The 15749-nt window shown below is 52.6% G+C and overlaps 1 protein-coding gene across 1 annotated transcript in view; it reads right to left on the reverse strand.

Moving 5' to 3' along the window:
• Positions 1 to 7257: 7257 nt before the first annotated feature.
• The window catches only part of LOC149523992 (uncharacterized), a 50199-nt gene continuing 41707 nt past the window's right edge, over positions 7258 to 15749 (reverse strand). Inside the window, exons 2-3 of the mRNA XM_089780123.1 lie at positions 7725 to 12264; positions 7258 to 7470 (exon numbers count right to left, since the gene is read on the reverse strand). Coding sequence (XP_089636249.1) covers positions 7258 to 7470; positions 7725 to 7856 — 345 coding nt within the window. The 5' untranslated portion in view covers positions 7857 to 12264. The remainder of the gene's footprint in view (positions 7471 to 7724; positions 12265 to 15749) is intronic.

Genomic DNA, 15749 nt, shown 5'->3' on the forward strand with positions numbered 1-15749 from the left:
CTGCTGCAAAACAGTTCCTGAAACTCAAGATTCCTACTCATTTCTTCAGATTTTGTTACAGAACATACTGCCCCATTGAAGAGAAACACAAATAAAGAACATTCCAGTACATATTGCAAGAAGTATGAATAAATTAGACCACCCAGCTAACAGCCACTGCTCTCTGGCCACCTAACTCTTATCATAGCTCAGAAGTAAGGATGGCAATAGCATGATCCCTTAAAATAACCTTGCAACACACATCCCTGCAATTCCCTTTTAAGGCAGGAATCCCATTTGATCTCCCCAGTGAAATCTGTATAGTATATATATACAAAAGGCCAGATTTCATTGTCCGTGATGCATTTTTCATGACTGTGAATTTGGCAATGCCCTAATTAAATGAGTAAGGTTGCAGGCCTGGCACAGCGTTTTTAAATTTAAAAAAATTGCAAAGCAGTCAAAGTAAAGGTGTCACATGTTTTGTCATTTTTGGATACAAAAATCTGCAAATGGGAAGGGGGAGTCGAAGAGAAAGCCTGGTCAGCGCTCAATGTGTTGCAGCAGTTCCTTTCCTGACACGCAGAGCTCCTTACTCCTGTGGTTGTGACATGTGAATGTCTCTGCCACCTGGTATACAAGGTTATAGAGAGATTCATTCAAATTTTCCTGACTGTCTCAATCCCTATGGGCCAAACCTGAACAAACGCTGCAACCCTATACGTACTGAGGAGGAAGCCAGACTCAGGCCCATGAGATAGGAGCCACCAATGCAGTGTGAGTTATGGATACAAAGACAAGTCATGGACAAATGGGTAGAGCCCTGCAAATCCTCACATATCCACAATTAATTTCTGCAAATATTGAAGAAGATATAGATACTGAAAAAAGGGCTCTACATGTGTGCTTGTCCCACTCCACCTTGCCCAGTTTACTGAGCAGTGGGGTTGGGGCTCTCCTGTAGAGTATGGTTGGGCCTTGTGTGCTTGTCCCACTCTGCCCCGCCAGGCACTCTGAGCAGGTCGGGGCGTTCCTGCAGAGGAGCATGGTCGTGGATAGGGTGCTTGTCTTACTCCCCAGTAGCAGGGCCTGGTGGGGTAGAGCAGGACAAGAATCCCTAGGACACACAGAGCTCCTCCTGTGAGTGAAGCACTAACACTTCTTGCTTCTGCCATGGTGCAGATGCGGATACACATGAAAGGAGGGGATTGGAGGCATGTTGTTTCCAGCAGAGATGAAAGATCTGGATCCACATTTTTAAATCCATGCAGGGCTCTACAAATGGGAAAAATCACAGCATCGGTGACAGTTTTCCTTTCTTGACAAATCTATAGCCCTAATCATGGATAATGCTATTTTCATACTTAAATCATCTACCTACCATCTTCTAAGGATATGTCTACACTGCAGTGTAAACCCAAACCACACTTCCATTCTCAGTTCTGTCTGACTTGGGCCTGGGGTCCAGGACTCTGGGGAAGTGGAGGTAGTGTAAGGAGTTAAAGTCTGAACCCTGGGAGGACTAAGGACCAACCCCTGTTATTTGGCAATGTGGCTGGAGTTTGGGCCCAGGCCCACAGACTTGAGTCTACTCCTGAGAGAGAGATCAGCAGTGCAATCCCATGGGATGGTGTATTTTCTCTCCCCAAACTGGCAAATTGACTCCTAGGAACTAGAAGCACACCTCTGGTTCAAGTACAGCTATTCAGCATTTAACCCTTCCAAGTTATTCTGATTGTTGAACTATAGCCAAATGAATCTTGACTGACATAAAGAAATCCTTTTCCATGTGGCTGCTAGCTGGTCACAGGAGCATAGCCAGATTTCTGGTTCATCTATAAGAAGGATCTCAAATTCTCAACTTGTGGGCCATTCCCAGCCAGGGCCGTTGTGCAGTCTGATCCAGGAGCCTTGCTGAATGGGGGAGCTGTTCATTCCCATCCCTTACCCCACCCCTTCCTGCCACCACCCAGCTCTCTCCCTCCCCACATGGCATCCTGTTCCCCAAGGGAGTGGCCTTGGGAATTTCTAGTGGGACCTAGTGAGGTGCAGCAGCAGCGTTTGGGCCCCCCTGCGCTCCCAGTGCTCACCAAGTGCACTCCACTTCCCTACGGTTCCCACTACTGCAAGGAACAGAGGATGAGGGAAACACTGCTGCTGCCCCATGCCAGGACCTGCTGGAAATCCCTGGCACCACTCCCTGGAGGGATGAGTTGCCAAGGAGGATAGACAGTGAGCAGTAGCGCCTGCAGGAAAGTGCGGAGCTTGGGGGTGAGAACGGACAGGCTCCCCCTGGGCCTGTCAGGGCTCCCGGGACAGATTGTGCAACTTCTCCAGCCAGGGGTTTGAAAACCCTGATCTATAGTGTGAGGCAAGGAAACAGTTTGGGTACATCTATACAGCAGTGTTATTTCAGAATAACTGACATTATTCCAAAATAATATAGTCTGTGTCTATATTACAAGCAGTTATTTCAACATAATGTCAAAATAATGTCGAGCTGAAGGACTTTTTACTCCGACTCCTGTAACCCTTATTTTACAAGGAGTAAGGAAAGTCAGAGGAAGAATGCTCTTTCTTGGACTTCCTGCTGTAGACAGCACCAAAAACCGAAATAAGCTATTTTGACTTCAGCTATGCAATTGACGTAGCTTAAGTTGCATATCTTATTTCGGCGTTAGCCCTGTTGTGTAGACGTGCTCTTTGACTTCAGCAAAAGTTCCAGGAAATAGCAAAGAAGCTGGCAGCAATGAGGGATGAGAACTGCACCTTTGTGTACTTGTTATGCTGCTCTTTTTTACAAGGAGTTAGTCCAGTGCTGGATACGATGACCAGTACCAAGCCACCAGCACTTCACACCAGTTTAATCAATTAGGCTATGTCTACACTGTTCCTGTTTGGCGCAAGAAATATGCAAATGAGGCGAAGCGTGACTATTGCCACGCCTCATTTGCATAATTAATTAGGCTCTGTTTTTGCACAAGAGGCTTTTGTGCAAAAAGGAGCCATCTACACGGCTGTATGTCCTAATGTAAAATTTATTACAAACTGCAGGCAACAGCATCTATCTGCTTATGGCCGATTGCACTTTGGCATCTCTCCAACATCACCAAACATGCAGAATTCAAATGTAGATCAGGAAGTGCAAACAAAGAAACAAGCATTTAAAATTACATTTTTACTTGAAATTCATGCATTCCTATAGAGATGTTCTGGGATGTTAAACCTTATATTGCCTTCCCTTTTAGTATGCTACACCATACAAAATGGGCATGCCCAGGCCCTATCGGGATGGGGGGGGGGGGCAAGAGGGACATTCAGCCCAGGTCTCAGAAGAGAAAGGGGCCTCATATGTTGACATTTTTCTACCAAGTAATTTCTATTTATTATACACCTTCTCGTTATAACAGAGTCAACAAAAGAAGCTGTATATACATGCAAAAAAGTGATTTAAATTATTGTGGGACCTCGGGCCTTCACCAATTTTTCGGTCACATTTGAGTTTTCATCTGCGTAACTGGAGACTGGGGTAGTTTCCTGTGATTAGTGATTCTACATTATAAAACACTGTTTACAGTCTTGCCATAGTTTAGAGGTTTGGAAGGTCGTAATTAATTCTGTTACTGTAAAGTGATTTTGCTTAGTCAGAGGGTGAGTGTAACTCACCACCAGGGCGCCTCCTGCTTGTCACTCGGGGAATTAGCTTCTTGGTGCTGGAGTGCCCCGTTCTGGCTGGTATCTCCTCATGTCTCTGCGCTCTGGGATCCTACCCATTTGGGATCCCCCAACCCTCTAGGCTCTCCTGGCCTCAGTGACCCACTGCCAGTCTTCATCTAGCCTAGGGGTGGGCAATAATTTTTGATGGGGGAGGCACTCCCAAGATTTTGGAAAGTGGTCGAGAGCCACACTCTTCCATAGTATTAATGGAGGAGATGCAGCATCTGGGATGGAGGTGTTAGCCGGTGGCCAGGGTAGTGAGTGGTGTGTGAGCCCTATCACACCCGAGTCTTTAGCTGCTAGGACAGAGTCCCTTCGCAGCGGGCAGCCAGTAAGGCTGACGGGTGCCCCAAAGATACACCCAAGTCTTTGACTGCTAGGACAAAGTCCCTTCGCAGCGGGCAGCCAGGGAGGCTGACGGGTGTCCCAAGGTGGTGCAGAGAGAGCTCGTTACACCCGAAACTTCGACTGCTAGGACAAAAGTCCCTTCGCAGCGGGTAGCCAGGGAGGCTGACGGGTGCCCCAAGGTGGTGCAGAGAGAGCTCGTTACACCCGAAACTTCGACTGCTAGGACAAAAGTCCCTTCGCAGCGGGTAGCCAGGGAGGCTGGCGGACGCCCCAAAGAGTATGCCCCATGGAGGTGGCACGCCTCAATGCTCAGCTCTTACTGTGTTCACCCCTGACCGGCTATGGTTCTTTTTGATTGCGTTTGGTTCTGTTACAGCAACAGGAGGAGTCAGGTTAAAAGCTTAAACAGTTACTATTTTATTGTTACAAGGCAAGCTTAGCTGTTAAATGTTACTGCTGTGTTACAGATAACACAGCCACTACAAAAAGACAAGAGAGAAATTACAATGAAAAGTCACTTAAAGGTGCCATGGAACCCTTTTGGTTCTCTGAGCTCTTATTGAATGCGCACAAAAATAGTCACCTAGCAGGTATATTCTTATCCCTGCGATCCTTACTCCGGCGAAGCCAGCATTTCTCTCAGTCCCAATGGGAAGCAGTCGATATAAGACGAAGGCTCAGGGGTCCAAGACCACCTGACCAGCAGGTATATGAGTGGATCTCCAATTAGAGTGGGGCACAGGGCCCCACTTTATACCTGTGGTCACGTAGACACTTCTCTTGTCATTAAAATGCCAATTAAGTTGGAACGTCTTTGTGACGCCCATTCCCACAGTGGGTCCAAAGCTTAATTTGCACTTGTGAGGTGGAGGTAACTAAGGGTATGTCTACACTACAAAGTTAGTTTGAACTAACGGATGTTAGTTCGAACTAACTTTCATAGGCGCTACACTAGCGCTCCGTTAGTTCGAATTAAATTCGAACTAACGGAGCGCTTAGTTCGAACTAGGTAATCCTCATTCCACGAGGATTAACCCTAGTTCGAATTTACTAGTTCGAATTAAGGGCTGTGTAGACCCTTAATTCGAACTAGTGGGAGGCTAGCCCTTCCCAGCTTGCCCTGGTGGCCACTCTGGCCAACACCAGGGAAACTCTACTGCCCCCCTTCCGGCCCCGGAGCCCTTAAAGGGGCACGGGCTGGCTACACAGTTTGTGCCAGTTGCAAGGCTGCCAGCACCCGTGCCAGCACACCCAGCAGCTGACACCCCATGAGCCAGCCACCCAATGACACCCAGCCCTCCCCCTCTTCCCGGGACCAGCCTGGCAGCTCCTAGGACCCTTCCCGGGGCCGCAAGAGGCGGGCGCCCGCGTGGTCTAGTGCGGAGATCGTGGACCTCATCGAGGTTTGGGGGGAAGCCTCCAATGTCCACGATCTCCGCATTAGCCACAGGAACGCGGCAATCTACGGCCGCATGGCTGCCAGCCTGGCCGCCAGGGGCCACCAGCGCACCCGGGAGCAGGTGTGCTGGAAAATCAAGGACCTGCGGCAGTCCTACTCCTGGGCCTGCCTGCCAGGGGCCGACCCGGAGGCGTGCCCCCACTTCCAGGCTCTGGACCGCCTCCTGGGGGCTCATGCCGTCCCTGCCCCCCGGGACGTGATAGACCCCGGGGCAGAGGGACCGCTCACAGAGACGGAGGAGGAGGAGGAAGAGGAGGAGGGCTCCGAGAGCCAGGAGCCTGCCGGCAGCCTGCCCAGGACCCGGGACCCCCGAGGCACCCCACAGAGCCGCTCGCCTGTGTCATCTGAGGCCGGGGAGGCGTCCACATGTGAGTACCATCATGCTCCCCTTATGTATATGGGGGGCTGGGGCGAGAGGGAGCCCAGGGACTGTGCGCCTGGACCTTGCCCACCACGGAGCAGCAGCTGGGGATCCTGCAGGGGCCCTGGCCTTGCAGAGGGGAGCTGGGTTTCACACACCTGGGCCCCTGAGGTAATTGACTGCTGTTCTTGTTTCACCACAGCCGCAGCACCTGGGATTGCAGGGCGCACCACCCCACCTGCAGCAGGCGCCCGCGCCCGGGCAAGCAGGAGAGCCAGGAACCAGGAGGAGTACCAGAGGCGGCACCTCCGGTTCCTGGAGCACCAGCTCCGCATCCAGGAGCACTGGGTCCAGGAGGACCTGAGGCTGCACCGGAGGGGCTTGGAGGCACTGGAGGAGCAGGGCCATGCCCTGTGAGACCACCTCCAGAGCCTGCTTGACCGCTTCCCAATTCCTCCTGCTCCGGCTCCTGCTCCTGCTCCCCCTGCTCCTGCTCCCCCTGCTGCTCCCCCTGCTCCCGCTCCCCCTGCTCTTGCTCCTGCTTCCTCCTTACCCCCCGTCCCTCCTGCCCCACCCTCCACAACCATTCCCCACCGACGCTCCCGGACCCGCAGTGTTGCGAGACAGGAGAGGCAGCCGGACCCCCACCCCGAGCTTTTCTTTCCCTTCTTCCCTTCCCTCGCCTTCCAGCTCCCTCGTCCCAGGTTTCCCCCTCCCCTCTCCTACCCTCATTCCTCCCTCCCCCCACCCCAGTTATGTAAAATAAAAAGACGTTTTGTTTGAAAAACAGGTGTCTTCATTTGACAGTAGGTAGGGAGGGGAAAGGGGAAGGGGGGTAGGGTCCTCCTCCTCCTCCAGGAAGTTCTCCCGCAGGGCTTCCCGGATCCAGACGGCCCCCCGCTGGGCTTCCCGGATGGCGGCGGTACGGGGCTGACCGTAGTGGCCAGCCATGCGGTCAGTCTCAGCCATCCAGGCTGGCAGGAAAGCCTCTCCCTTTCTCTCACATAAATTGTGGAGCACACAACATGCTGCCACCACGGGAGGGATGTTGTGCTCGGCCAGGTCCAGACGGATGAGGAGGCATCGAAAGCGGGCTTTCAGTCGCCCGAAGGCCCCCTCCACCACGATGCGGGCCCTGGTCAGCCTGGCATTGAAGGCCTGGCGGGAGGGATTGAGGTGCCCCGTGTAGGGCTTCATCAGCCACGGCTGCAGTGGGTAGGCGGCATCCCCCACCAGGCACACGGGCATGTCCACGTCCCCGACCCTGATGTGGCGGTCGGGGAAGAAGGTCCCGTCCTGCAGCCGTTGGCACACGGAGGAGTTGCGGTACACCCGGGCGTCGTGTGCTTTGCCGGACCAGTCCACATTAATGTCCGTGAACTGTCCCCGGTGTTCACACACGGCCTGCAGGAGGATGGAGAAGTACCCCTTGCGGTTCACGTAACGGGACACCTGGTGTTCCGGGGTACGGATGGGGATGTGCGTCCCGTCGATGGCCCCCCCCGCAGTTGGGGAAGCCGAGGGCGCCGAATCCCCGGATGACGGCGTCCGGGTCAGCGAGGCGGGCCACCCTGCGGAGCAGCACCCGGTTGATGGCCTTGACCACCTGCGGAGAGAGACATAGCAAAGCGCCAATCAGTGGGGCACCCGGGTGGCTGGGAGCATTCGTGCCCTGGCAGTGCCCCGCACCCCACTCCCGGAAGCAACCCCCCTGGCGGCATGTAGTACGGCCAGGACAGACCGACCCCTCCGGTGCGGGGCGCTTTCGCCTCCTCCCTCCCCACCTTTGTCCCTGGGGCGGCCCATCCCCTCCTTGCAGCCCCCCTCTCCCCCCGGCGCAGTGGCCGACGAGTGCCATACCTGCATGAGCACTGCTCCGAAGGTGGTTCTCCCCACGCCGAACTGGTTCCCGACGGATCGGTAGCTGTCCGGCGTGGAGAGCTTCCAGAGGGCGATGGCCACACGCTTCTGGAGGGGGATGGCGGGCCTCATGAGAGTGTCCCTTCTGCATAGAGCAGGGGCGACCCACTTTCAGAGCTCCAGGAAGGTGTCCCTCCTCATCCTGAAGTTCTGGGTCCACTGTCGGTCTTCCCAGCGCTCCAGGACGATGCGGTCCCACCAGTCGCTGCTGGTGTCCAGACGCCAGATGCGGCGGGGCACGCCGGTGCCGGGGCGCCACTGCGGCTCCTCCACGGCCCCCAGGGCGGCCAGGTGGAGAGGCAGGGGGCTGACGTGCACCAGAAGGTGCCAGGCAGCCTCGAGCCATTGCTGGCAGGCTTGCAGCAGCAAGTCCAGAAAGTGCACCAGAAGGTGCAGGGTGAGCTCTGGCTCCATGTTGCCACCTGCGGCGGCGTCCCCAAAGGGAAGCACCGACATACACGGGCACAGAGATCAACGCTTTGCTGTCCCTTGGCGAGGTTGACAAGCAAGCAGGAAAAGCTGAGAACCGGCTGTCCGGGGGGGTCCCTTTAAGCACGAGCCTCAGATAGCCTCAGACAGCAGCCACACAAAGCAACTACTGACCTGATGCCCTGCCAGAACCGGTTTCAGCCGCCCTTAAATGCCCCCCTGCGTCCAATCAGTGTGGACGCGCTAGTTCGAATTAGCAAAACGCTAATTCGAACTAGTTTTTAGTTCTAGACGCGTTAGTTCGAATTAGCTTAGTTCGAATTAACTACTTCGTACTAAGTTAGTTCGAATTAACGTTGTAGTGTAGACGTACCTTCAATCATTAGGGACGGACATTCTTTCTAATGGGGCGGCAGATTCCTCTTCTGGGACGGCATGTAGATGTATCAATTACTGGTACCAGCCAAAGGCAGCCGGAGGCCCCGATCGCCTGCTGGCCCAATTGCCGCTATTATCTGGTTCCTGTCTAGCAACCAGGACCATTATTATTCCAGCACCTCTGGAGGCCCTGGAGACTTTGAACACAGAGTTTCGCTCTCAAGGATTCTCTTTCCCAAGGATGTCAGAGGGAGGAGGAGGTGTGGGAGGGGTTCTGTCTGGCTACAGGACGTTGGTTGCAGGAGGAAGCATGGGGTAAAGGATTGGGGTACAGGAAGAAGAATGGGGTATGCAAGGGAGTTTAGGTGAAGGAGGTAGTTGTGAACTAGGGCAGGGAACTGGGGTATAAGTTTTGGGATGTGACCTAGCGTAGAAGGGGCTTGTGACCACGGGCAGGAGATTGGGGTGCCAGATCTAGGAGAGGGTATGGGTGCATGTGGAGTAGCGGGGCAGGAGTGTGGGGCAGAGGGTTGGGGAAGGGAGGGGCTGAGGTGCCAGAGGCAGGTTCTCGCCAGGAGACTTAAAAGCCTGCCTGCCTGCCTACAGAGCTAAAGGCTTGCAGAGCTTAAAAAGTTTCTGCCTGATTGGACATGTGTTTGAGCAAGTGAGCAGAAGGGTTGTGCTTTGGGGCTGACTGTTATTCAAAGAGGCAGCTCCCATTGGCCAGTGTCTGTCCAGAAACCAGCCAGTGGGATTGTGCTGGGGCCAGAAGCAGCATCTGAATCTTCGCTCTTCCCCTTTGGACTCAAAAAGAAAGTGCCCTGCAGCTACGTTTCTGAGCAGCATGAGGGACAAGCAGGGGAGCCTGCCTGGTGCTCCCCACTGCCTCCGCGGGCCAGATCCGATGGCTTGGCGGGCTAGATCCAGCCCATGGGCTGTATTTTGCCCTGGCATGATCTAGCCCCTTACTGCAGAGGCAAACTGCAGTCTGAAATGGCCATTCATCATTGGCAAGGGGGTATGGACATGCTGCATTTGCCTTCCCTGACTTCCTCTCTACAGCCCTAGTAATCTCAAGCCTTGCTTCAGGCCCTACAACCTGGGAGTTTGTCTGGCCAGAGTTTCTGCAGTTCTGCCTGCTTTTCCCCAGCCCTGCTCTAATTACAACACTAGTATTCTCAGGCTTTGTCTCCAGAAGCCTTTGGATTCCTTGGTAGCCAGGTCCTTCCTGTTCCCTAGCAAGAGTGTGTCTGTCTCTCGCCCTCCAGGAGCCTTTATTTATACAACCCACAGCTGGGCCCTAACTGGCTCATACTGGCCACAGCTGCTGGCTCCACAGCTCTAGTCCTCTCCCAGGACTGGGTTTTAACCCTTAAAGGGCCAGTGCAGGGCAGACACCCCATCACTGTGAGTTTAACCTTTAAATTAGATATTTATCTCTGCATAGGAGATTTTCATAGTCTTGTTTTTTCTTTGTGTCTTCGTATACAATAACCATATCAGATTCAACTATAAGCTACCTCTTTGCCCAATTTTAGATTTATCTTTAAAGATTTTTTTGTAATAATAAACTTTTAATTCTAGCTGTTTAAAACATTTTATATCTAATCTGGCAGTCGCCCAGTGTTCACAATCATAATAAGCACCAGTTATTAGAGGAATTTAATAATGGGAACATGTAGGCAGATGAAATTTCAAGACTTTGAAATAAAGCTGTAAGCACTATAGTAAATAACCCCCCCACACACACACTGTTATTAAATAATATTCATTGTGTTAATGCAATTAACATTTTGTATAACTAATAGACTTTAGCAAATTAATTTATTGTGTGGTACTGTGTTTTAAAAGAACCCTTTTATAAAAATGAACCAAAGATTTGAAAATGGTGCAAGTAAGAGATGGCGAAAGCAACAGAGTGAAGCAACAGTTATGAGTTTAAAGCCTATAACATCATTTCTCGTAGAAAAGATGCCTCAGCCATTAGAGAGTGACCATATTGACAGTGACACTTCCATTTCTGATGATGAAAACTTTGTACCCACAAATGTAATTTCAGTGCCACTGCCTAAAAATGAGGTCATTAATCAAGATACAAAAATGCCAACAGTAGTGATAGATGCAGAACCTACACTTGATTTAGAGACTGTACAGGCAGAAAATGAGGACCTCAGAGATGCTGTGCAGCAAGAGCAAGAACTTATGACTAGCACAGGATGCAATGTAACAACAATGGCATCAGAACCTGATATTGGACTTATTGATAAAAACAATGTTGCTCAAATGTGGTCATTTCTCAAAATTAGTTGTTTTCAGATTCCAAGTAATATTGCTAAAGATACTGAAAATCATGCCTTTCCCACTCATCTGCTGACAAAAACTCTTCCAAATGGAGAGATCTGTACAAGAGACTGGCTCTGCTGGAGTATGGAAAATCAGGCTCTGTATTGTGTACCCTGTTTCATTTTTAACAGTAATACTTCAGATACATCAGGACTGTCTAATCCATCCAGTTGGAGCATCTGTAGAGGTTGGAGGAAGTTGAAAGACTGAATATCGGCACATGAAACTTCAGTATCACCTAAAGATAACTATGTTACATGGAAATCAGCTAGTAGAGCAGCACTAGCTGTCAGTTCAATTGAAAACTTACTCCTGAGTGAAATAAACCCAGAAACTGATAACTGGAAAAAACTCCTTGAATGCATATTGCATGTCATTCTTTTTCTTTCTGAATGGGGATTGGCTTTGTTTGGTTTCAGTCAGTGTATTGGTGACCCTACAAACAAGATACTTTCTTGGTATACTTGAGCTTCTTAGAAAATATGATCCACTTTTATCAGGTCATATTAAGTGTGTTCATGAATCAAGGGAATGGAAAATGCATGCAAGTCCATTATCTGTCTACCAGAATACAAAATGTGTTTATTGAGCTGTGTGGGACATTTGTGCAAACAACAGTTCTTGAAGAGATACGACACGCAAAGTACTTTTCAATTATTATTGAAACAACTCCAGATTGTTCTCATAAAGAACAAACAACTTTGGTTGTTCAATATGTTAAAACTTCAGGAAGTTCAAAGGTTTCAAATGAAGAATGTTTTATTTTGTTTGACAATTTCATGAAAAAACTGGGAAAGAAAATTGCTGCTTGTGCATTAGAAATTCAGGAAGGCTTCAAATTAAATTTTCAAGTCTGCATTGGCCAAGCCTATGACAATGGATCCAATATGTCTGGGAATTACAACGGAGTACAAGCAGTCCTTCTTGGGCAAAATCCAAACTGTATTTTATCTAGTTTTGGCAACCACACACTAAATCTTGTTGGCATTAATTGCACTGAATCATGCAAGGATGCAATCACATACTTTGGAATAGTGCTTTTTTTGTTTAAAAAAAAAAGTGCCGGTGTTCCAGGGGAAAAGTTAAGAAAAAAAACGGTGGTGAGGCCAGCGTTGCCCTTTTAAGAGACATGGCTCCTTTAAGACACGTGGCCCAGCTGACTGTCGGCCATTTTCATTACAAAGGTGCCAGTACGTTCCGTTCTTTCCAGGCAGTACTGTCACAAGAAAAGCACTGCTTTGGAACAATCCAGCAATTGTACAGCCTCTTCAGTAGCAGTCCTCGAAAGGGAGAAATTCTGAAGCAACATCTGCTGGTTTCCCTTCATAGCCTGTAAACAAAGAGATGGTCAGCATGAATTGATGGCATTAAACCAGTTGCACAGCATTTGGATTCTATGGGTATGTCTACACTAGCCACCCTAGTTCGGACTAGGGTGGCTAATGTAGTCATTCGAACTTGCAAATGAAGCCCGGGATTTAAATATCCCAGGCTTCATTTGCATGTTCCCGGGCGTCGCCATTTTTAAATGCCCCGTAGTTCGAACTACCTGCCACGGCTACACTCGGCACGGGCTAGGTAGTTCGAACTAAAGCTCCTAATTCAAACTACCGTTACTCCTCATTGCAGGAGTCCGAACTAGGGTGGCTAGTGTAGACATACCCATTGAGAAAGGCTTTAAGTGATCTTGAATCTCTTACTCTCACAGCACAGGCTCACACTCAGCTTAAGTCACTTCAGAAGTATACATCCAAATTTGAATGTGTTTTAATGTTGTCCATGAGGATGAAGCTGCCAAAAATGATCCATGAAACGAATCTTGTAATTGAAGCACCAAATGCTACATTAGATGTTGAGAGGTTGTAGCCTGTCAGAGCTCCCGGAGGAGCTCCTCTCCCTCTGGGTCAGTAGGTGGTCACTTTGCCCACTACTGCGGGCACTAAACAACCCCCCAGTTCAGAAACCCAGGCCCAGGTTTCAGGCGGGCAGTAACAAACAGATAAATCAGTAATCTAGTAGCCCAGGCCTTAGTCCAAGGTGGGCAATAACAAACAGAGACAAGCAGTAGTTCACTAGCCCCGGCCTTTTTCAAGGTGGGTGTGGGGGTTCGCCTGTCCCCCTTTGAGTTAGTTAGTTGCCGAACGCTTGTGGTAAGCTCCTCGCTTAATTCCCGCTGCGAGAGGACTGGGTCGCGGGTTGGCAGGGTGGGGGGTCTGGGCCCACCCTCACTCCCAGACCCCAGCCCAGGGCCCTAAGGACAGAATCAGCGTGACCTGTCCCACCGGAGGGGCTATGCCCTAAACCGCCGGTGCGCCGGCTCCGTGCCCTGCCCTGGGCTACTTCCACCCTGCCGGCCTAAATTTACCTATTTCTCGAGCTCACCCCTCCCCCCCCTCTCTCTCTCTGCCCGGCCCGCTCGTCCACCCCTCCTTCCACGTAGGTTGCTTTCCCCCCTTTTCCCCTCCTTCGCACTCCCCTCCTCCAATTCACTTGCTCTCTCCCCCTCCCACTTGCTCGCCCTCCTCCCTTTGTATCCACAACCCCGTCCGTCCTTTATATTCCCCACGCCAGTTTCCCCTGGCGTCTGACGTCGCTTTCCCCAGGTATCCTCCCCCCTCCCCGTCACTTCCGGCCGCCATCTTGTCTCGGGACGCCGGATTGCGTTGCCTAGCAACGCGGGCGTCCGTGCGAGCCGTTACGCGCAGGGCAGTGCTGCATGGCTCACAGACCGGCCGTGTCTGTCTGTTCCTCCCTAGCAGGGACAGCGCTATTGCCGGGTCAGTGCGGGGTGGGCCCGTTTCCAGGGAAAGGGGGGGGCCCACCTCGTCACAGTGGGGCAATAAAAAACAGTAGCAAGCAGTTCGGCAGGTCCAGCAGTCCCGGCCAGTCCTCAGGTGCAGGCCGACGCAAGCATTCAGGCTGGTCCTCTGGGTCAGATATGGCTGATGGTTCAGGTGAGTCTTTGGGCACAGGCCAGCACAGGGGTCCAGACCCGTTTTCAGGATCAGGCACACTTGGTGGTCCAGGCCAGACCTCAGCCTTCCAGACAAACCTCTAGTTCCTGTAGAGATTAGGCTTAGACTGAGCTCTCAGGCTAGGCTTTTATAGTCCTGGCCACACCTCCTGGCTTTGGGTCAGGTGACTGGGTGGTGTCAGGCTCTACTCAAAAGGGCTCCCAGAGGGGCTCCTCTCCCTCCGGGTCAGTGGGCACCCACTCCCATGCCCCACTTCAGAGAGGGAGCAACAGAGTGCAGATGCTGTCCCTCCTCTCCTGCCTCTCTCCCCTGTTCCTGCTGCTCTGCACCAGCCGGAGCTCTCCCTGCCCTGCCCTGCCCTGCCACAACCCACCCACCTGCTGAGGCCTCCAGCTGCTGGACCTGCTCCCCTGGACACTGCTGCTGCTACTCACCACCACCAGCTGCTGCTGCCTGGGGGGAGGGAAGGGTCTGCCGGCCTGCCTCCAGCCTTGCAGGGAGGTGTGGTTGCTGGCTCCTGACCACTTGGGTTCCCCATTCATGTCCTTCCCCTGCTAGCACCCTCTCTCCCTGCAACAGTCCAGTGGGAGGGAGTGGTTGCTGTCCCCATCCCCATCCCTCCCCAATCGTGAACACCCTCACTTTCCCCCCCTTCTCTCTGGTGCCCTCTTCTTCTGCTGCAGTCTCACAGGGAGGAGCGGCTGCTAGCCCTTCCTTCCTCAGTTTCCCATCCATGCCCTTTCCCTGTTAATACCCTCCTCCCTACAAACAACTTGGTAGGAGGGAGTGGTTGCTTTTCCCCTCCCTTTCTCCCTTCCTGCCCCCATTGCGACCCTCCCTCCTTCCCCTCGCGTCCCCACCCTTTCCTTTAACACCCTCCTCCTCTGCCTTTTGTTGTGCAGGAGGGAGTGGTTGCTTTCCCCACTCTACCCCCCCACCCCACATGCCCCTGCCTTCCTCGCTAGCACCCTTCTCCTCTGCATCCAGCTAAGCAAGGAGGAATGGTTGGTGTCCCTTTCTCAGTTGCCCATCCCTGAATCTAGTACCCTCCTCCCAGCCGCCCCCCCTTCCTTTCATTGACACCCTCCTCCCCTGCCTGTTGCTTGGTGGGGAGGAGTGGTTAACCCCGGCCCACTTCCCTGCCCTTTGTGCCTCCTTCCACCCCTCTTCCCAATATGGAGGCCCTTGCCCCTGTTGACCCCATGGTCCCCCCTTTCCCACCAACCCTGAAAATTGCTGCAGCTGACCTCCTGACCCCTGGCCCGAGCTCCGCTGCTGCCACAGCCGACGCTCCCTCAGATTCGGGAGCAGCCTCCACCTCGGCTGGAAAAAAGGGCCAGGGGAAGAAAAAGGGCAAAGGCCCAGCCCGGAAGGCCAAACCCTCTGTGGCCGAGGCTGCCCTGCCCACTGCGGCCCCGCCATCCACCGCAGCCCCTCATTTTCCTGTTGCTCCCCCCACTGGCTATCGGGGTGAGCCACCCATAGCCCCGAGCATACGTCCAGATGGCCACTGCCACCCCCCCACATGCCATCGCATCATCTGCCCCGACTGCCACCTCCAGTTCCATCCCGGGTGGCCGGGGCCCCTTCCCCACCCACACCAGGAAGCACGGCGTCTGCTACCTCCTGGTCGCTGCCTCACCCCACATTGAGACGTACGTGCAGGTGTTGGAGAGGGTGGTGTGGTCCTCAGCCGTGGTGGTGGCCTCTAAGATGTATGGCAAGGTGGCGGTGAAGAGGGGTCTGGAGGTGGGGGGCATGTATATGCCCCTCGAGCCATTGGAAGGCCTGGGCATACGGGTGGTCCTCACCTCCATCCCACTCTTCCTCCCAAATGCTG

The sequence above is a fragment of the Pelodiscus sinensis genome, chromosome 8 (assembly GCF_052426305.1).
Source record: "Pelodiscus sinensis isolate ZL-2025 chromosome 8, ASM5242630v1, whole genome shotgun sequence".
Lineage (NCBI taxonomy): Eukaryota > Metazoa > Chordata > Testudines > Trionychidae > Pelodiscus > Pelodiscus sinensis.